Consider the following 22,775-nt stretch of genomic DNA (forward strand, 5'->3'; position numbering starts at 1 on the left):
AATAAACAAGGGAAATTAAAATTTCAGATAATTGAGCATGAACAAAGATTTGGAAATTCTAGAATAAATAATGCCTTTCAGCCTATGAGAGGAGAATAGCTAGTTTATAGGTTTATGAGGTAAAACAAATCTATGGGGGTAACGGGCCATTTGTTCAGTGACCTGTCCTTGGAGGTAGAAGCAGTGATGGGCTGCTACCAACCTTAAGGTGGCTGGGACCAGGGGCATTTAGCCAATCTATTCTAAGGAGTTCTACTAATGTTTTGTATATGACAGAAGGTAAGTCCAAAACCCTCATCTCTACCACAAATAGAATCAGCTAGTCAGTCAACAAGCATTTATTATGAACCAGTCACTAAACTAAGCCCTGGGGATTCAAAGAAAAGTAAAAATAGTTTCTTATTTTAAGGAAGAAGACAACAGGCAAACAATTATGTTTACACAACATATATACACAGCAAATTGGAGACACTCTCAGAGGGGAAGGCTCTAGAGTTAAGTAGGATCAAGAAAAGCTTCTTGTAGAAGGTAGGATTTTAGATAAGACTTGAAGGAAGTCAGGGAAGGCAGGAGTCAGAGATGAGGCATGGAGGACAGTCAGTGAATGGAGTCAGGAGATGGATTTTTTTTTTTTTTTGGTGAGGCAATTGGGGTTAAGTGACTTGCCCAGGGTCACACAGCTAGTAAGTGTCAAGTATCTGAGGCCAAATTTGAACTCAGGTCCTCCTGAATCCAGGGCCAGTGCTCTATCCACTGCGCCACCTAGCGGCCCCGAGATGGATTTTTTATAAGAGGAAAGGCAAAAAGGCCAATGTTGCTGGATTGATCAGTATATGGATTAAAGTGTAAGACTAGAAAGGTAGGAAAGGGCCAAATTATGAAGGGCCTTAAAAGGTAAAAAGAGGATGTTATATTTGATCCTATATTTGATTTCTAAAAGGCAGCCATTGGCATTTACTGAATAGGGAAAGAGGGTCTGACATGGTCAGACCTATACTTTGTGAAGATCACTTTGGAGACTGCATGGAGGGGCAGCTAGGTGGTGCAGTGGATAGAGCACCGGCCCTGAAGTCAGGAGGACCTGAGTTCAAATCCAGCCTCAGACACTTAACACTTTAGCTGTGTGACCCTGGGCAAGTCACTTAACCCCAATTGCCTAACCAAAAAAAAAAAATTAAAAAAAAAAAAAAGAGGGAGACTGCATGGAGCATGGACCAGAGTGGGAAAAGACTTGAGGCAGGGAAAGACAAGAAGGAGGACCAATTCTAGGCATACCCAAATAGTAACAGACTTTAGTATATGATAAAGCAGTTGTAACGATTGGAATGACGCCACCTGCTGGATACTTACTGTAGAAGAGTTCTGCCCATGAAGGGAAGGTCTTTGAGGGCAAGACCAGGAGGTCAGGGAAGTGACACGGACTAGTGGAGGAGGAAGGAAGAGACTGGCGCTCAGTCTCGGGCTCTTTCCTGGGACGCTGGCGAGAAGGGAGCTAAGAATGAGCTCTCCCTTTAATAGATAGAATCTAGGCCTTTCTCTCTCTCTTTACCAAATTCTTATTCTCCTTAATAAATGCTTAAAAGTCTAACTCTTGCTAAGGCTTATAATTTTATGGCGACCCACTCATTAGATATTTTAGACAGTTTAGCTAGAATTTTAGCCCTTTAACAGATGGCTGACCACGAAGAGGAAAGCTGAACCTCACTTCTGATCTTCTGTTGGTAAGAAATTTCCCCTCCCTCTCCCGTTTAACGTCTAAGTACTGGTGTACTGGCTGTGTTTTCCTTTAAATTTTTCGAATGGACCTTTTAAACTCCCTATTACCCTATTTTTTATTTTAGTCTGTTTAACCAGACAAATGGGAGATAAGATCATGTTAATGCTTTGTTTTTGTGGATTTTCTATTTTTCTTTTTTTTTTTGTTAAAAGAGCCAGCAACTTACTCACACAAGGAAATATCTCTCCCTCTCCCAATCATGCTTTTTCAGAGAAACCTGAGGAGATTCCCGTAGCTTTTCCCAGTTCTAACACTAATTGTTGCTTTAATTTTGCATGCCTGGAGGCAATGACCCACCCTCTAGAAGTTTTAATCCCCTAGGCACCTGGAGGCAAAGTGGGGGGAAGAGGATCCAGGCCTGAGTTCAAAATCAAGTCGGATTCAAACTTGTCTGGGTCCCCTCCCCTCCTCTCCAGACCCCACCCTCTACTCCTCCTATGGCCAAGCCATAGCTTCCCCTGCCTGGGAAGTCCAGAGATCTGATGCGCGATGCTCAACTTTCTCTAACTACATTTGCAGTTTCAGGCTCAGCCTTCCCCACCGGGCTGTGCTCTGAGACAACCTTAGAAAACCCTTTATATTCCAGATATGCTCGATTTGGTGCATAATTTTTTGCTAACCTGGCCTTTTGTCTTTAATTAGTAATCTTATAGAAGCATTTGAGAATGGTGGAAAGACTGACAGACAATATAGAGGGGTTAAAGAAGAAAAACTTAAGCTGAATAAGAATGACAATCAACATAGTTCAAGACTCTGCCTCTTTTGCCATGGAAGGGTATATATTTACAGAAATGTAGAAGTAAGCAGCAAGGTATTGATATGAGTATTGGGGATTTTAGATATCAGAATCAAAGGTGTTCTGAATTCACTCAGAGTTTAATATCAGTTCAGAGGTTACATAGGATTTCTATGCTATTACATATACATTTTGAAATTAATGGTAATGGGTTTATTTTCATAGAGATTTTCATGCTTTTGAGATTGTGTTTTATATTTAGTTTTTAAACAAGGAGAATATTTGTAAAAGCTTTTATAGTCATGTGATCAAGTTTATATTTTAATAATACTCTTATTAATATTAAGTTCACATTCATTTAGACTTCCTTAGTTTGAATTTCATTGTCTTTTATTGTTCCATGTGTATTTTCTTCTATTCATTGTCTATCTAATTTTGAAACATTGCAAGATGGTTTTGATTTTATTATACAATGTTTAATTCTAGGAGTATTGTGCTCCCATATTCTGAGTTGTTTGTTTTTGTTATTTTTTCTCAACTGATTATTTGATCAAACTCTTTAAAGCATTTCCCTGGCAAATTGTTTGCCATGGCAAGTGTAAATTGATTCTAGAAGTATTATTTTTGATAAGCATATTCCAAAAAAAAAAAAAAAAGAGGGGAACATTTGTAAAAGTTTTCTTTGAGATTGTGTTGTGCTTTAACTTGTATTTAAATATGTTCAGATTTTCAAAAAAGTAATTGTATACTAAGTTAAAAAAAAGGGGGTATTATTTGAAATTGTTGCATAATTATATATTGTTCTGAGTCAAGATGTATTCACATTTTTTGCAATCATTTATTATCCTCAATTTTTAAATCCATATGAGACTTGGATTATGGGAACTTATCATTTAAGACATTAATTGCCTTTATTCTGAGTTATCAGATGCCAGTTGGCCAAGATGCCATCCAGTCACAAGAGGAATACATGCAAGAGCAGACACTGAACTGTCACATGAGGGGAGACATGCATGAAGTCAAGGTATGGCCGAGGGAACGGCTTTTGACAAATGTTGAGGTTGGATTCTCTTGGTTTAATATTTTATTTTATTTTTCCCCACAATATTGTACAGATGGCTGGAAGTATTCATCCCACCCATCTCACTTCTACACCTGGCTTCTATGCTCCCTCCTATATGCCTGATGCCATGGACATCTTAATCCCATGGATCTGATTAAGTCTGACTCAGTTTCCTCCAATATGTTCGGTGGCATGGGACGTATATTCCATCCACCTATTTAAGCCTGGCATACTGTATGGGCATATATATTGCTCAAGTGTGGGAATGCCATATCCCATCATTTCTCTGTTCTTTTATGGTAACCCCCATAATTGATCTCAGGTGTCATGATAAATACAGTGTTGAAGTTGGCCTTGACACCTGTTACCAATTATATTAGATTTTCTAATTTCTCATAATGGCATGAGGATAATAGGCAGATGATGCAAAAAGTGATGAAACAAAGATAAAGAAGTTATTTTAAAAATTATTATCGCAGCAATTGTCTTCTCAGATACCCTCCATAAAGGGGGACTATAGTAATATTATAATTTTAAAGAATGTTACAATTTTTGTTTTATTATATGTTTCATGTGTAACAACTAAGATTCTGAAGTCCCTTAGACATGTTTTTGAGAACTTTCATTGTTTGATTTGATTATTGACAAAGCTAATTTAAAGTTGTGTTAAGCTCAATTTTGTAGGAAATTTTCCTGCTGATTACAGCATCCACACATCAACCCCTGAAAAGACTTCCATTCCACGACTACACCTAGAGGACATCTGAGAAAAGACTTTCGGAGACTTTAAATGAACAGTTTTGATTTGTTGTTTTGTTGTTTTTTTTCTCTTTCTGTTATAATTACACCATCTGTACATGTTATTCTCTGCAGAGGGCCCTCCCTTTGCAAGACTAATGTCAAAGCGTCGGTTCATGAGGACAAAAAAAAAAAATCGCCCCTCTGGACAAAACTTTCTTCTCTTCCTTTTCTATATTGTTGTTCACATATTATTAGTTAGCAATAGTTATATTGTTTTTACTGTTCCGTCAAGGAAACATTTTGTTTCTTGAGGAACAACAGGGGGACTGTAACGATTGGAAATGACGCCACCTGCTGATACTTACTGTAGAAGAGTTCTGCCCATGAAGGGAAGGTCCTTTGAGGCAAGACCAGGAGGTCAGGAAGTGACCGCGGACTAGTGGGAGGAGGAAGGAAGAGACTGGCGCTCAGTCTCGGGCTCTTTCCTGGGGACGCTGGCGGAGAAGGGAGCTAAAAATGTGCTCTCCCTTTAATAGATAGAAATCTAGGCCTTTCTCTCTCTCTTTACCAAATTCTTATTCTCCTTAATAAATGCTTAAAAGTCTAACTCTTGCTAAGGCTTATAATTTATTGGCGACCACTTCATTAGATATTTAGACAGACTAGCTAAATTTTAACCCTTAACACAGTGTAGTGTCATAGAAAAATCTCTGATCTGGAAGTCAAGAAACCCATGTTAGAGACTTAATTCTGCTATTGACTGGCTGTGAGAATTCAAGCAAGTAAATCAGCCTCTCAGTTTACTCATCAATGAGGAATTTGGCTTAGATGGTCCCTAAGGATGCTTCCAGCTCTGAATAATATTAGCCTATGACTCATTCTATAATTCTGTATGAATCCACAGCCATTGAAGAGACTGGAACAAACAATCCAGCAATTGACCTGTATGACTTAATTGCAGCAAAGAAAGTATCCCAGAACTTCCTATTAATTATGTCAACAAGTCTGGGCCATCCAGAGAACAACTTTTATGCAAAAGTCATAAATTTCAAGGATATTATATTGCAGAGGTGCATGCATAATTCAGTGTGTCAGGGCAGCCTAATTATCTGACATTGAACATGAGACAGTCAGTGGGGTAAAGTTTGTGCTGGGATCATCGCGCACCTTTAGGCTGCTTCTCATTTTACACTGGCAAAGATAGCCTTTTCAGAATAACCCAACCTATTTTTGTGGAGGGGTCTCCGTTTGGTCACTGTCCTTAACAAGCAACATTCATTTGGGAATCCACCTAGTAAACATATCTCTGGGTTGGCTAGGTCTGATCACAACATTTACAAGGAGGTCTGATTATCAGGCTAGAGCAGAAATAAAGGCACCTAAAAATTCCTGTTTGAGAAGCAGAAATGAGGACATTTCAAAAGGGTATCTTCCCTACCTTTATTTTACTAGAAGTAAGGAATAAACAAGTAGAAATTTAGGACTTATTGATCACTATGTCCCCACTGTTAAATTACAAGATGACTTAAACCTTGCATTGCAACAGCATGGAAGACTACTGAATCTTTAATTTCCAGAAATTATACTTTCCAATTGGGGGTGGGGGGGAATGGAACTTTTTTTTTGTTTTAAAAGCCACATTTCCAGAGAAAAAATATAATTTCAAAAACATAATAGGATAGTAAGTGACTGTTCTAATATAAACTAGTCAACCAAATACTCAAAGGGTCTCCTGGATGCCAAACCCTTAACTTCCCATTTGGGGAATGGGAGACCATTAATTGGGACATAAAGGTGAAGCCTCTTTCCCTTCAACCTGTTCATCCCTCAGAGCTCACATCTGACTCTTACAAATGCAAGATATATAATATCATGGCCAATTAGTAGAGTCCTGAGGCCTTTACAAAGTCAGATGTAGAACTAAAAGGAATGAAGAGCCTAAAAGGAAATTAGGCAATCTGCCTTTCCCATTTTCATTTTTTCCAAGGACCTCCAGCATTTCACCTGTGTGGCTTACATTTGTGTCCTGAAAATAAGCGTTGGTTTAGAAGCCCAAGGTCTAAAGAAATCCAGAGAGGGCTAAAAAGAATTGAGCCACTAGTCAAAAATAATGGAGACATTCTTTCCCTGTATCCAGACACTAATAATCTTTTATTTTAACTACATGGAGGTGAAGGAAAAAAGCTAGTATAAAACTAGTACATGTGAATAGAGCCAATGCAATTTTTGCAGATTAAATAGAATTTAAATGATCAAGTTTGTGAAAGTGAGCATCCTACTACTAGGTCTGTATCCCAAAGAGACCATAGAAAAGGGAAAAGAACCCACATGTACAAAAATATTTATAGCAGCTCTTTGTGGTGGCAAAGAATTGGAAATCAAGGGAATGCCCATCAATTGAGGAATGGTTGAACAAGTTTTTATAAATGAATGTAATAGAATACTATTGTGCTGTAAGAAATGATGAGCAGGCAGATTTCAGAAAAACCTGGAAAGACTAAAATGGACTGAGGATGAGTAAAGTGAATAGAACCAGCAGAACATTGTACACACTAACAGTGACATTGTGCTATGATCAACTGTGATAGACTTAGCTCTTCTCAGCAATCCAATGATCCAAGAAAAATCCAAAGAACTCATGATGGAAAATGTTCCCCACATCCAGAAAGAAAGGAAGGAAGGAAGGAAGGAAGGAAGGAAGGAAGGAAGGAAGGAAGGAAGGAAGGAAGGAAGGAAGGAAGGAAGGAAGGAAGCAAGGAAGCAAGGAAGCAAGGAAGAAAGAGAGAGAAAGAAAGAGAGAGAAAAAGAAAGAGAGAAAAAGAAAGAGAGAAAAAGAGAGAAAAAGAAAGAGAGAAAGAAAGAGAGAGAGAAAGAAAGAGAGAAAAAAGAACGAGAGAGAGAAAGAAAGAGAGAAAAAGAAAGAGAGAGAGAAAGAAAGAGAGAAAAAAAGAAGAGAGAGAAAGAAAGAGAGAGAGAAAAGAAAGAAAGAGAGAGAAAAAAGAAAGAAAGAGAGAGAGAAAGAATGAAAGAGAGAAAAAAGAAAGAAAGAGAGAGAAAAGAAAGAAAGAGAGAGAAAGAAAGAGAGAAAAAAGAAAGAAAGAGAGAGAAAGAAAAGAGAGAAAAAGAAAGAAAGAGAGAAAAAGAAAGAGAGAAAAAAGGAAAGAAGAGAGAGAGAGAGAAAAGAAAGAAAGAAAGAAAGAGAGAGAGAAAGAGAGAGAGAGAAAGAAAGAGAGAGAGAAAAAGAAAGAGAGAGAGAGAAAAAGAAAGAAAGAGAGAGAGAGAAAAAAAGAAAGAAAGAGAGAAAGAGAGAGAGAGAGAGAAAGAAAGAGAGAGAGAGAGAAAAAGAAAGAGAGAGAGAGAAAAAGAAAGAAAGACGGAGAGAGAAAAAGATAGAAAGAGAGAGAGAGAGAATAAGAAAGAAAGAGAGAGAGAGTGTAGTGTGGTAGGAGAGTGAGAGTATGATTGTATTGAGAGTGAGAGAGATGAATATTAAGAAAGAGAGAGAGAGGAGAGAAAAAAGATTGTAAGAGAGAGAGAGAGATATAAAGATAAGAATAGAGAGAGATGAGATGAATATGTTAGAAGAGAGTGAGAGTAAGTAAGGAGAGAGAGATGAGATTAGAAAAGAAAGGAGAGAGAGAGTATATGTAATTAGAGAGTGAGAGAAAATGTAAGAAAGAGTGTGTGTAAGAGAAGATAAGAAAGAAAAGAAAGAAAGATAGAAAGAAAGAAAGAAAGAAAGAAAGAAAGAAAAAGAGAACTGGATTTGAATGCATATTGAACTTTTTCTACTTTGGGGTGTTTTTCTTTTTGAGTTTTTTCCCCTTGTTTCTGATTCTTCTTTCACTATATGACTAATGGAGAAATATGTTTAATATGATGTACACAAACAACATTATCAGATTGCTCTCTATCTTGGGAAGGGGGAAGGGGAGGGAGGAAGAAAAATTTGGAACTAAAAATCTTATGAAAAAATGTTAAACTCTTTACATGTAACTGGAAAAATAAAAAAAAATACTTTTATGATTAAAAAAAAAGAAAGTGAGATTCCTATCCAAGTTTTGCAAGGCTTTGGAGGAAAACTGTCTTGGCTAGTCAAAAGCCATTCCTTGTAGCTATTATACAACCTGATTTAGAAACAAGAATTCCAAGACTTGAAGACCAAGATAGGTAAATACTTTAAGCAATAAGATGTGCTTAATACCTACAAAGGGGACTGACAGTTTTTTGTTTTGTTTTTTGGAAGATTCGCTGTGTCTCATAAGGGTCTATAAGAGAAAGGACAAGTATAAATGATTGGTCCAGGTGCTCACTGTAAATAATATTTCCAAGAGAAAGTATCTGATTCTCCATAAGTTGAAACTGAACATCACTGGTGCAAGTACCTGTCACCTCTAGCTTCAGCATGTCTACCCCAGCCTCTCTTACCTCTAAGACCAGCCATAGCTGTCCTCCCACATGCTGGTCAGCTTTATAAAACATTCCATAAAACTTTACCACATTTGGATGGTTGGGAAGAAATTGTAAAATGTTGTATTCTGCCTCAATCTCTTCATCCATATCCTAAATAGAGGAGACAAATTTGTCATCATAGCCAAATAAATATTTAATGAACTATATCTACACAGTAATTTGAATGCCACTATCATCGCAATGTCTCCAAAACATTTTGGCTTTAAAATATGCAAACATTTAGATGCTGATTAAAAATCACCCATCATTGTGCTAATAGTACAACTTTATACGATTTTCTTTTTCCTATGAGATTGTTTTATAACTGCATTATCAATGCAGTCAGCTGCTTAGCTCCAAGAAGCCTAATGCAGGACACGATACACATAACCTCATTATGCACAAAGCAAGCCACATTATACCCTTGGTGCCTAGTACGCTGCAGGGGGAGAAAAGGCTCAATTTTCTTCACCCTGCTGAGGGAGAAAACACGTACACATATTATTCCTTTATGCCTGTCAATTCAATATGTCTGAATGTTTTTGAGTTGGGGTCATTTTGTAATTACACTGCCACCATCCAACAGCACAGTGTCTTTGAGATGAGTGATACAAATCATTTTTTTCAAATAAAATGATTTCAAAAGGTAAGAATCCAGGTGCACCACCTTGACAACAGCAACAACAGAATTGTCAATAAGATAAAAACTGGGAAATTTCTAGCCATGTCTCTTTCTCTTAGTTGTGATTACAACTCATTACCCTTTTTAAAATGCTTTCAGGTCCCTGCTGGTTTCAGGAAAATGTGTACCTTTACAACAGCCGGGGAAATAAGTGGAAACTTCAGTGAGCATTAAAAAGGAGAGGGAAAAAAAGCCATATGATTGCTGTTGCTAATTTTACTTACACTGATTGGATCCAGGATTTTACAGCTGCAGGGCTCCCATCTTTCTTATTTGTTACTTTATAGACTTTTCATATGTGCCTTTCCCAATGGGTCTCTATATCTCCCAGGTGTCTGAGGATCAGGAAGTGACTCAAGTCCAAGCATGCTGGGACTATATTGAAATAATCCATACAGAGGTTTCCTGGTGGGGAGGAAAATTTGTCATCAATGTATTAGTGGATTGGAGAACATTCTTTTATATAACAGAATGTTTCACAATAATAGTAATAATGATATGTTGTTCAGTCATTTCAGTCTTGTTCTGACTCTTTGGGACCCCATTTGGGGTATTCTTAGCAAAAGATACTGGAGTGGTTTGCCATTTCCTTCTTCAGCTCATTTTACATTTGAGGAAACTGAGGCAAACAGAGTTAAGTGACATGCCCAGGATCACACAGCTAGTAAATGTCTGAGGTCAAATTAGACTCAGGTCTTCCTGAAAGCCAGGCCACCACTCTCTCTATCGTGCCACCCCAACTGCCCCAATAATAATAATAACTATAACTAGCATTTATATGTTTGCTTTAAAAAGTTTACCTGAACCAACTACATTAGAGTACTTATTAGTTTAGTTTATCTTAACCAACTACATTAGAGTACTGCATTTTGATGGAGTTTGGTTTGGTTTGGTTTCTGAGCTGAGAGAAGAAAATAGAAGTTGCTATGAGGAAGAGGAGCAGGAGGAGGAGAGAATGAGAAGCAAAACTGAGGCATTTCCTCTACAAAGAGGATGGTGAAAATGAAGATCTCTCTCTCTCTCTCTCTCTCTCTCTCTCTCACACACACACACACACACACACACACACACACACACACACACTCACATCTCTGATTCCCTCCTTTTGCCTTCTTCCCCCATCTATTTTATCTATTTTATATTATATCTATTTCTCTCTATCTTTCTCACCCATGTATACATGCATACATGTATGTATAGACATAAATCTCTGCCTTCTTCCCCATATCTCCCTCTGGCTCCCTTTCTCTCTTAAACATAAATACACACACACACACACACACACACACAAACCTTCAGGGGAGAATAAGAGGAAACAAGGAGGAATATATCAGCTATGACTAGATCCTGATCTAATGCTATAATTAGCTTAGGAAAAGAAAAGCAGGAAGTAATGGAAAAATGATTGAATTTGGAGTGAAATGATAAGAGTTCATATTCCAACTCTTCCACTTTCTCAATTAAATTCAATAAACATTTATTAAATGCCTACTGCTACTGCTAAACTGAATTTGAAAATATTCCTCTATCAAGGAATTCCTCGCACACACATTCCAATCAGAATTTAAGTAAAAGTTTTTATTATTTGACACACAGAGGTGTGGCCGGGAGAAGAAATCTAACTTCAGCTCCTGGGGAGGAACAGATTTATGGCATGTTTCCTCCATCAGTCAGCACATAGAGGTATGGCTGGGAGAAGTCTAAACTTCAACTCCCCAAACACAGAGAGGTAACAGTTTTATAGAGGACAAAACGGGGGTGGGAGGAGAGACTAGGACTGAAAAGTTACAGCAGTTTGGAAAATGATGACGCTAGCTATTTGGAGAGTAGCATACATGAATAATAAAAATTCCACATTTCTAATGAGATTATTGTCATTACCTGTCCGAATCACATAGCAAACACGACTGGCTCCCAACCAAGCTCATGCTATAAATTTCAAGGTGCCCAACTTTCTGGGTATCCCTGACATATCTGCTTTATATAAGAATATAAGAATGACTGGTTTTATTTGTTTGTTTTAATGAAATAGGAGACCAAAAAGTAGTTGTTGATTAAGTTCTTATAGAGTCATTTTAAAGACAACCACTACCTGGTTAACTACTTTGCTTCTCCAAGGAAAGAGTAATCTCTAACTAACCCAGCAAACTAATCAGCCTTATTTCTCCATGGTCAAAGTGTCCCCCTCAGGGCCAGAGTATCCCTAATTGGGCCCAAGCCTACCAGGCTGCTACTACACCTACTATGTGCCAGGCACTAAGCACTAGGAATACAAAAAGTGGGGAAAACTGTTTCTGCCCTCAAGGACTTTACAATCCCTATGTAACCGTTGGAAAATCACCTAACTGTATCGTTGTTTGCTTTTTCTCATCTCTAAAATGACTGGATTGAACCGGATGGACCTGGATGACTGGGTGCCTTCCTTCTCTAAATTTACAAACCTGTGCTGCCTGGGATGTAGTGTGCCTAGGAACTGATTTCAGGTCAGAGGCTCTATGACTTTTGCTATTTGCAGGTCTCTGGACCCCAGGCCAAGTTCAGGCTAAAGGCCAGGAAAACAGTTGCCAGATCTTGACTGGCAAACCTATAGAGATGTTTAAAAGGATAGCAGCACCTGTTTCAAAATATACAAAGAGAGATAATAATCCAGTACCTAATGTTGCAGCTTCCTAGGAATTACAGTGAAGGGGTTAATGGTGAAAGAAGACTCAGCCCCTTCACTAAGGGGCACTTGTCCTGAAATTAAAGCTCTACAAAGCCAAACCATCAGCACTGGTGCCTGGCAGGAGTGCAAAGCTCATCCCCAGCTGATCCCACACAAAGGCCACTTGGCTCTGGGATGAAATGGGGCTCAGTGACTGGGTTTCCAAGCCCTCGCTGCTATGACATCAGAGGAGAGGGTCCCTTCAGGGCTCCAACAGCAAATTCTAATGAGCTCAACTTGTTTTGTTGTGTTTGTTGTTATTGTTGGGTTTTGGTGAAGTATTTCTGTTTCATTCTGTAGTAATTTCAATTTTGTACTTTCCAGGCCTAATTCTTTTCTGTCTCATGGCCTTCCAAACCTTAGCCTTAAGACCTGGGACAAACAGTCCACTTACACTCGCTATTGTCTCCACCTATTCTGCTAAGAAAATTACAGAGTTTATGAGATTAATCTTAAACATGTTTGAAATTATTTTAATTTATCAAAGCTTACTTGTTCTTACAAAAATCTGTAACTTAATCAACAACTACTTTTTGGTCTCCTATTTCATTAAAACAAACAAATAAAACCAGTCATTCTTATAGAGTCATTTTAAAGACCAAAAAAAAAATTCCATTCTTCCTCCCCTAATTTGAATATTCAGCTACCTTTCCAAAGCACATTTGGCACTTTCCATCACTGTCTTCTTATTGTATACTGTCTGATGGTAAACATCTTATACTAGAATTAGGAAAAAGCATTTCCCTATCTTTAAAATGTTGATAATAATATCTACCTCAGAGGGTTATAGTGAAATTCAAATGAAATCACAGAATTATTGATTTAGAACTGGATAGTACCTTTAAAAATGAATGGTATGCACTTTGGGGTCTTTTTCCCAAAGAGATCATAAAAAAGGGAAAAGGACCCACATGTACAAAAATATTTATATCTGCTCTTTTTGTGGTGGCAAGCAATTGGAAATTGAGGGGATGTCCATCAATTGGGAAATGGCTGAACAAGTTGTGGTGTATGAATGTAATGGAATTCTATCGTGCTGTAAGAAACAATGAGCAGGAGTTCAGAGAAACCTGGAAGGACTTGCATGAACTGATGATAAGTGAGATGAGCAGAACCAGAAGAACATTATACACAGTATCATCAACATTATGTGTTGGTCAACTGTGATAGACTAGATTCTTCTCACCAATCCAATGGTACAAGAAAATTCCAAAGGACTCATGATGGAAAAGGCTCTCCAAATCCAGGAAAAAAAAAGGAACTGTGGAATATGGATGCTGATTGGACCATATTATTTGTTTTTGGTGCTGTTGGTTTTCTGTTTTGAGGTTTTTCCTTTTTCTCTGGTTCTTCTCTTATAACTGACTAATGCAGAAATATGTTTAATGTTATTATGTATATATAACCTACATCAAATTACCTGCTGTCTAGGGGAGGGGGGGGGAGGGAGGGGAAGGAGGGAGAAAAATTTGAAATTGGAAATCTTATATAAACAAATGTTGAAAACTATTTCTACATGTAACTGGAAAATAATAAAATACTTTTATTTTTTAAAAAATTAAAACTGAACAAAAAAAAATTAATGGTATGGGGGGCGGCTAGGTGGTGCAGTGGATAAAGTACCAGCCCTGGATTCAGGAGAACCTAAGTTCAAATCCAGCCTCAGACACTTGACATTTACTAGCTGTGTGACCTTGAGCAAGTCACTTAACCCTCATTGCCCCACCCCATTCCCCCCCCTCCAAAAAACAAGAATGGTATGGCTATTCAATAATTATGACCTATCACTCTGGATTTTGCTTCTGACTCAGGGATCTCACCCTAAATCTTGCATCCACCCCTGCAACGTCCTCACTCTGGTTCATCCTTCCACCATGTCAGCTCCTTTCTCCCTCTACAGGTTCTTCCCAGCACCTCCATTTTAAGGAGAGGCCTGCTTTCTGATTTTCTGGACTTCTACACCATGCCCCCACACAACAGTGGGTAAGTCATTCTACCTGCTCTCTACTCAACTCAAGAGGTCACAAATATGAAAATGTATTGTAACCTGTTTTGTCAATAATGTGTTACACATAATTGGATTGTTTTGATTATGTAATTAAGTACTACAGACAAAGAATGGTATGGGAAATCAGAGAAATAATAACAATACCTAACATTAATATGATACTTTAAGAACTTTACACATATTATCTAATTTACATATTTACATGTTACATATGTATAATCATATATGTATATAATATTTTATATACTTCCCCAGAGTCACACAGCTAGTAAGTGTCAAGTGTCTGAGGCTGGATTTGAACTCAGGTCCTCCTGACTCCAGGGCCAGTGCTCTAGCCACTGTGCCACCTAGCTGCTCCCCATTATCTCATTTTTATCATCACAACAACAACCTTGTAAGGTGACTACTATTGTTATCCTTATTTGAAAGATAAAGAAACTGAATTTCTTCAGAGATTAAGTTATTTGCCCAGGATCACATAGCTAGTAAGAATCTGAGATAAGACTTGGATTCAGGCCTCCCTGATTCCAAGTCTAGTGCTCTAACCACTGTGCATCCTAGTTTGCAGCTGATCCTTCTAATTTGGCTCAGAGTAGCCTGAGGTAGGATTCATGGACCCATTTTAGAGATAGGTCAGTCTTGGTGCAGCCATGGATACATAGCCTTTTGGGTGAACATGTAGATTCATTCATTTTGAAGTCTACTAAAAAATTCCAAATTCTATACATGAATTGTTGTCTAGTCAAGTCTTCCCCATCCAACAATTGGGAAAGTTAACTCATTAAATCCAAATGTAGAACTTGATATTATCCCCATTTTGTCCTGCATTCTTCTCCCCCATATTTGGAGAAGTCATTTCCCAGGACTAGAATGAACTCTCTCTTGATCTCTGCCCAATTTTTGAAATCCTTCTCTTCATTCAGTGCTCACCTCAGTGCCATACCCTTCAGCTCTCCTGATCTTCCATGTAAAAGTGATTTCTCCTTCTTCAAGGTTACCTAGATCACTTTGTCAGGTTCTCTCCTCTGCCCAGCACACTCTACCTTGTATCACATTTATTTTTAGACCTATCCCATACTCCCTATTGTGGTTTTTTTTTACTAAAAATTCTTAAAAGACTTTCTTGTTTTTCAACTTTTGCATCTAGCATAGTGTCTCACATTTAGTAGGAGTTTAACAAATGCTGCAGTTATTGAATGGATGTATATAGGCATTTTGACATTGTTGTCCTCTTCTGAGTTTGTGTTTGGTCTTTCCTGTCACCATAGTAGCTTTCTATAGTGAGGGTCCTTTTCTGTTTCTTATTAATATTTTAGCCTACATCATGCCTTTTAAAGTTGAACTCTGCTTCTAGGGTATAGGGGGCACTGTCCCAAGCTTCTTTTGCTGGGGGCCAGGGGCCTGATCATTGGCTCTCTGCTTTGAGGCTTCAGTGGCTCAAGGCACTGGGGTGGCCTAGCCTAGTTTCACCTGTTATGTAGCAGATACCCCAGCTGGCAGATTGCCTTCTGTGTTGGGGCTGGGGGCCTCACAACTGGCCTTCTCTACCACTAGTCTGCTGGCCAGCACTAAGATTCCTCTGCTGATGATCTGTGCTGTGGCTAAAAGCCTACTGCTGGCTTGACCAGACACCCTCTGCACTGTGCTGCACTCCCCTTTTACCTAGGTGAGACAGACCTTTCCTGAAGTTCTTCTAGGTTATCTTAAGACATTAGATTGTTTCACTCCATCTTTTTGTAGGTTCTGTAGCTCCAGAATCCATTTAGAGGCTTAATTTAACATTGTTTCAGAGGAAAGTTTGGGAGAGCTCAGGAAAATTCCTGGCTTCTCTCTACTATCTTGTCTCCACCCCAAGAAAATCCACCTGAATGGTTATATGAATGAAAGAGCACTAAATTGGCAGACAAGAGACTTTCCTTCTAGTCCTGACTTTGACACATGCAAACTGTATGACCTCAGTCTCTCCAATGATAAAATGAAAATAATAACCCTTGCAAAGTTGTCTTAAGGAAACTGCTTTGTCATAAAGTGTTTTATAAATGTTCATTAGTATAATTTTCAATAATAATAGAAGTATTTTACCAAGAGCATATAAAACCTGGGTTCACAGTAGACAATTTTTTCCAACATGAGATAGTAACTAGAAAGGGTTGAGGTTGTTTTTTTTTTCTTCAGCTAAATGGCATAGATTTAAAGTGTGTAAATTAAGCAACAGAATTGTAGAACCTTAAATCTGGAATAGACATAATACTTCATTAGTCCTTCTCCTTCATCTACAGAAACCAAAACAGAGGAATGTTGTGATGTGCCCATAGTCATATGTCAAGTTCATGGCCAAGCTATGCCTAGAATCCTTATCTTCAGATTCCCTGGCCAATGTTGCTTCCATTATGTCACCCTATCTTCCCTATACATAGCATGAATTTATCATAGTTAACGTGTTGGAGAAGAAACAAAGACAAAAAGGATATATCTCAGAAAAATAGAGAGAAGAGACTGTATGTTTCTATTCACACCCAGAGTTATTATAGGGTGAGGTGATCCCAGAGTGTCAAAATTTAGAGGGAAGTAAGAGCATTTACAATGCTTCCAAAGTATAGAAACAGATGAGCTTAGTTTCCAGTTAACCAGAATGATTAGTTAAAAGAAGAAACTAGCAGATGCTCAACATACTTTTCTCCTCTTACAGGGGCATCCCTGACCTAGCCTGCTCAGTCTTCCTCCTCTCCCTTGGGTAATGATCTATAGATTCTCCTATAGATTTCTTTTTTTTTTTTTTTTTGGTGGGGCATTGAGGGTTAAGTGACTTGCCCAGGTCACACAGCTAGTATGTGTCCAAGTGTCTGAGGCCAGACTTGAACTCAGGTCTTCCTGAATCCAGGGCCGAGTGCTTTAATCCTCTGCACCACCTAGCTGCCCCTCCCATAGATTTCTTAAAATGCTCCATGATCCCACCCATGGGGTAGACTCCTCCTTAAAAATTGAAGAGTGAGTTTCATTTTTCTGCTCAGGGTGCATTTTTTTCAGCATGTTCCAAAATTGCTAGTTATAGAGCTTTCACACAGCTCCAAGAACACTAGTTCTCATTAGCTAATGCTTATATGCTCCACTGACAATTATCCTTGCCCCACTTGTTCTCCTAGACACTATTAGCTAATGATCCTGAGGTAATAAAGAATAGTGCGAAAGAAGAGACATAAAAGATACCTTCAAGGACACATACAAACCAGAAAAGGATGTGGTCTGGGCATGTATAAGAATGAAGAATACTGTATCGGAAGACAAACAAACTAACAAAAAATAGACGACCAGGATGCTTATCAGAAAAACCTGGAAGAGACCTACATGAACTGAGGCAGAGTGAAATGTACTGTATACAAAATAACAGCAATAGTGTAAGATTGATCTGCTGTGAATGACTTTGGTTATTTTCAATGCAATGCAATGCAGATGATCCAAGATAACTCTGAAAGACTTATGAAATTGGCAATCCATCTACAGAGAGAAAGAGCTGATGGTATCTGAATATAGATTGAATCATATTTTTGATAGTTCCTTAATCTGAAGGTTTTTTTCTGTTTTCTTTCATAACCTACCCTATGTGGAGATGTTTTGCATGACTACTCATGTATAAGTTATATTGAATTGATTGAGTTCTTGGTGGGGGTGGGAGGGAGGAAGAGAAGTTGGAACACAAAGTTTTAAAATATTGATGTCAAAATTTGTTTTTACATGTAATTTGGAAAAAATAAAATTCTAAATTAAAAAAAAGAATGAAAGATTATAGGACATACCAATCTTCCATCAGCACCCCCTGAAATCTCACAAGACAAAGACTAAGGTCTCCGAAATATTCGATGGATCATACATGGAAGATTTATAGAAACACATGAATAAACATTACACAGGATGAGAAGGTGTGGGGTCAATGATGATCTCCATCAGTGGAAGGATTGTGCATGCTAATCCATCAAATAGACCAAAAGTATCAAAGTAAAAATGAATAGTGAATCCAAATGGCACAGTGTATTTAAGGCAGACACCCACTTTTCAAGAAGATGCAGAAATAGAAGCAATGGGGTTATTGCTTATTAATTCACACACCTGTCAAGTATTATCTGGGGATCCAGAGTATACTCAAGGTTAAAGGTCTCAAAACTACCTTGACTGCTCACCCTCTCTCTTCATCAATCCCTTATTCTATACACAAGTACATTGATTAAACAGTTAGCACAAACCGTAGCAGCGTTATACTGCCCTGTGAAGGGGGTGATGCCCTCACTTCAACAGCTAATGGCAGTCTATCTGATAGCTTAAAACCAACCCTCTGGAAAGAAAAATCTTTCTGGTTAATCCTAGAATATTAAGCCTGACTATAGATAAGAGTGGTGTTCTAGCTCCAAATTAGTACTGGGGAAAGGTAATCACAAAGGGAGATAGGGCTACAGCTTTAGCAGACTCTGAATCCCCTCCTGCCTGTATCCCTCAAAATATCTAAAATTAATTTTAGTAGATTGGATATAAATTCACAGGGATTTATTTCAACAGTTTGATCTTATCCATGTGGGTCTTGCTATCATGGAGGCAGATCACATTCCTCCCTTCCATACTAGGGCCCCCCAAATTCACCTAGTGTCTAACCTGCTGGTTTTGACCTCCTCCTAACTTAACTAGACTGACCCTTATATGATGGAAATACAAGGTTTCATGCCTGGCCAAGTACTCCAAACCTTTCCAGCTTGGTCAGATCTGAAATGGTTTGGGCTCTGTGGGCAGTGTTTGAGAAGCCAAGGTCACGTCCACACCATGGAGAGATATTGGAGTAAAAAGTGCTCAGGTAGCACAGGGACAGCCAACACGAGAGACCTAACCTTTGGAAGTAGCTGCCTCGCTGTGTTCCATAAATTCTTGAAAACAAGAACATGTTTTCAATTTTAAAGTTAACCTTTGAACAAGGGAGGAAAAGCATGAGGATGCCTTCAAGCTTTTGTCTGACCTAAGACCTTACAGGAAGCATTAAAAAGTACATGCATTAAGAAGTGGTAGCAAACACCCCCACAGGCTCAGTGTATGTAAAAGCCAATGCATTTGGAAAATGTTATGATTTTGTTGTCATTGGGTTTTCTTTAGGCTTTGGCTGCAGTATCCCAAACAAAACAGAAAAGTCTCCCCAAATGACTGGTTTCTTTTGGGTCAAATGCCCACACCAGGTTTTTCAGCAAATGCAATTTGTGCCAAGCATATAATAAGTACTTAATAAATGCTTATTGGGGGCAGCTAGGTGGTGCAGTGGATAGAGCATTGGCCTTACGAAGACCCATCTTCCTGAATTCAAACTTGATCTCAGACACTTATTAGCTATGTGACCCTGCACAAGTCACTTAACCCTGTTTGCCTTAGTTCCTTATCTGTAAAATGAGCTGAAGAAGGAAACAGGAAACCACTCCAGGATCTCTGTCAAGAAAACCCCACGTGGGGTCACAATGAGTCAGAAACAATTGAAATGACGGAATAACAACAACAAGAAAATGCTTATTGATTGTCATTGACTGTTTCCACATGAGAATGATTCCCTCAGCAGTTGGAATGGATTTCAAGTCAAGCTCTGATGTTGAAGGTGAAGAATTTCTTCTAAAGTCTTTAAAGAAAAAAGGTTGAGGGTTGGAATTTGGCCCTACCCAGGGGAAGGAGATAGATTCATTGGAGCCATAATATGGATGTCAGCTTGGAAGGAGGTCTCTTGTGAAATGCCCCAGGGATCTGTGCTTGAGCCTGGGATGATTAATATTTTTATCAATGAATTGGATAAAAGGCACAGATGACTTGCTTATCAAATTGATAGCTGACACAAAAGATTAGCTAGCACATTAGATTATAGACGCAGAATCCCCAAAGATTCCACCAACCTGGATAATAGTACTAATCTAGTAAGATGAAACTTAATAGAGACAGAAGCAAGATCTTACACTTGAGTTCAATGAAATCAGCTGATCTAAAAGAAAAAAAAAAGATCTGGGAGTTTTAGTGAACTACAAGGCAACCAAAAGTTCCAGTTCAATTTTAGGTCACATTGAGGGAAACAAAGCCCCAAGGTCTAGGGAGGTGACAGTCCCCATCTAATCTGCTCTCCTCAGACAACAACTAGAGTATCATATCCAATTTTAGAAACCACACTATAGGAAGGACAGTGATAAGCTGGTGAGTTAGTCAATCAACGACATCTATGTGGCAGGCACTGGTCTAAGCCTTGGGGATACAAATCAATCAATCAACATTTATTAAGTGCCCACTCTGTGCTAAGAGCTGGGGGTACAAAAAGAGGCAAAAGATAGCCCCTGCCCTCCAGGAGCTTTACAATCAATGGGGAGAAAACATGTAAACAAATATAGAACAAAGAAAGCTACATAGAGGATAAATAGAAAATAATTAAAAAAGGGGAAGGCACTAGGAATTAAGAGGGGGTCAAGAGAGGCTTCCTAGAGAAGGTTGGGGATGTAAAGGAACAAGGGGAGTTCAGTAGTCAGAGCAGAGGGAAGCAAAGTGTTCCAAGAATGGGGGGGCAAACAAGAGAAAATGCCAAAAACCAGAAGATGGGATGAGCTGTTAGTTGAGACAGCAAGAAGGCCATTGTCACTGGCTCTAAGAGTAGGTGATGGGGAGAAAGATGCAAGAATACTGGAAAGGTAGGAGGGTGGGCTAGTTTCCAAAGGGTCTTTGAATGCCAAATGGCATTTGTATTTGTCTCTGGAGGCAATAGCAGTCACTGGATTTTGTTGTTTGTTTTTTCCTTCATTCTCTAAAAGGACCATGACATTGAGTGATGTTATTACTTGCATTGAATTGGATTCGGTGAGGGAGGGCTGTGCAAGGTCATCAACTTCACTCTCTCCTCCAGAGCCATCTGGGTCCAGTGGCAAGATATGTATCAGGACGACTGGAAATGGCCCTGAATGTTTGAGGCAATTGGGGTTAAGTGACTTGCCCAGAGTCACACAGCCAATAAGTGTCTGAGGTGAAATTTGAACTCAGGTCCTCCCAACTTTAGGGCCAGTGCTCTATTCCACCACCACCCCACCCCCTACACTGAATTTTATTGAGTAGAAGAGTGATATGATTGAACTTCAGTTTCAGGAAAATCCCCCTAGTGGCTGAAAGGAGGATGGAATGGATGTATGGAGTGGAAAGAGACTTGAAGCAGGCAGAACCACCAGCAGGCTACTGCAATAATCCAGGCATGAAGTAATGAGGGCCTGCACCCAAGTGGTGACAGTGTCAGAGGGGAGAAGGGGGCATAGTTGTGGCAAAGTTGAAATTTAGGGAAGGTAGGAGATAAAAGGCAAGTCCTACTTTCAAAAAGCTCACAATCTAATGTATTTTGAGGGTTATCACGTAAAAGAGGGGTTAGAGTTGCTCTCTTTGGCTGTGAAGAGTAGAACTAAGAGAAAAAAGAGGATGTTGCAGAGAGATAAATTTAGGTTTGATGCCAGGACAAACCTCCCAACCATTAGAACTATCTCAAAATAGAAGGAGCTGCTTTCAGGAGCATCTTTTTCTATAATTAAAGAACCTTCAAGGGAAAGTTGAAGGATAACCATTTGTAGGTGGTAGGGAATATTCATGTTCATATGCAGTTTGGACTAGATGACATCTCGAGACCCCTGTGATTCCAAAATTCTTTGATTCCCTGTTTCTGTGGTTTTGACAGGATTCTAAGATGCAGGTGGCACCCTGCAGATATCGGGGCAGATCCTCTCCCCTTTCCATAAAGAACACCTTCCTTCATCTCACTTCACCCAATGATGATAGCTATCAACACCAATCACAGGTTTGGTTCATATCTTCAGAGATTTAGAGCTAGAACAGACCCAAGGGATAATCTAATCCAAGTGTTCTTTTTCATTAGTAAGTTTTTACTGATGTTTTCTGTTTCTTATGTCATCATAATTGTCCCAAGTATTCCTTCCCATCTCCCTCCAAGGAAGCCATCCCATATAACAAATAATATTTCTTAGAGAGGAAAAAAAAATCATCACAACTGATCAATACATTGAACAAATATGAAAACATGCAATTTGTAATATCCATGGACCTCACATATCCACAAAGGGGTAGACTAGGGTTCTCATATTTCTACATTTGAGTTCTGCATGATCTTTACAATTTTGTTATATTCCCTTTTTATGTATGTGTCTGTGTGGTTGTTCTTTACGTTGGTTCTGCTTACTTCACTCTGCATCAGTTTGTATAGATCATTCCATGCTTCTCTGTATTTATCACACTTAGTATTTCTTTCTTTCTCTTTCTTTCTTTCTTTCTTTCTTTCTTTCTTTCTTTCTTTCTTTCTTTTTGGTGGGGCAATTAGGGTTAAGTGACTTGCCCAGGGTCACACAGCTACTAAGTGTTAAGTGTCTGAGGCCGGATTTGAACTCAGGTCCTCCTGACTCCAGGGCCACTGTGCTACCTAGCTGCCCCAGTATTTCTTATACTACAGCAATATTCCATAATATTCACATACCACAATTTGTTTGGGCATTGCTAACAATCTACTTTGTTTCCAAGTCCATGTGTTTTTAACTTATTTTCCATCACAGGCCTCTTTAGCAATCTGGTGA

The 22,775-nt window shown here is 38.8% G+C and overlaps 1 protein-coding gene across 1 annotated transcript in view; it reads right to left on the reverse strand.

Annotated features, from left to right (window-relative positions):
- Positions 1 to 10,573, reverse strand: part of MYO3B (myosin IIIB) — a 600,588-nt gene extending 590,015 nt beyond the window's left edge. The window contains 6 exon segments of the mRNA XM_043993615.1: positions 8,746 to 8,880; positions 9,676 to 9,698; positions 9,701 to 9,745; positions 9,748 to 9,789; positions 9,792 to 9,856; positions 10,539 to 10,573. Of these exon segments, the coding sequence (XP_043849550.1) occupies positions 8,746 to 8,880; positions 9,676 to 9,698; positions 9,701 to 9,745; positions 9,748 to 9,789; positions 9,792 to 9,856; positions 10,539 to 10,573 (345 nt within the window).
- Between the last annotated feature and the right edge of the window lie 12,202 nt (positions 10,574 to 22,775).

Source organism: Dromiciops gliroides, chromosome 3 (assembly GCF_019393635.1).
Source record: "Dromiciops gliroides isolate mDroGli1 chromosome 3, mDroGli1.pri, whole genome shotgun sequence".
In the NCBI taxonomy this organism is placed as follows: domain Eukaryota; kingdom Metazoa; phylum Chordata; class Mammalia; order Microbiotheria; family Microbiotheriidae; genus Dromiciops; species Dromiciops gliroides.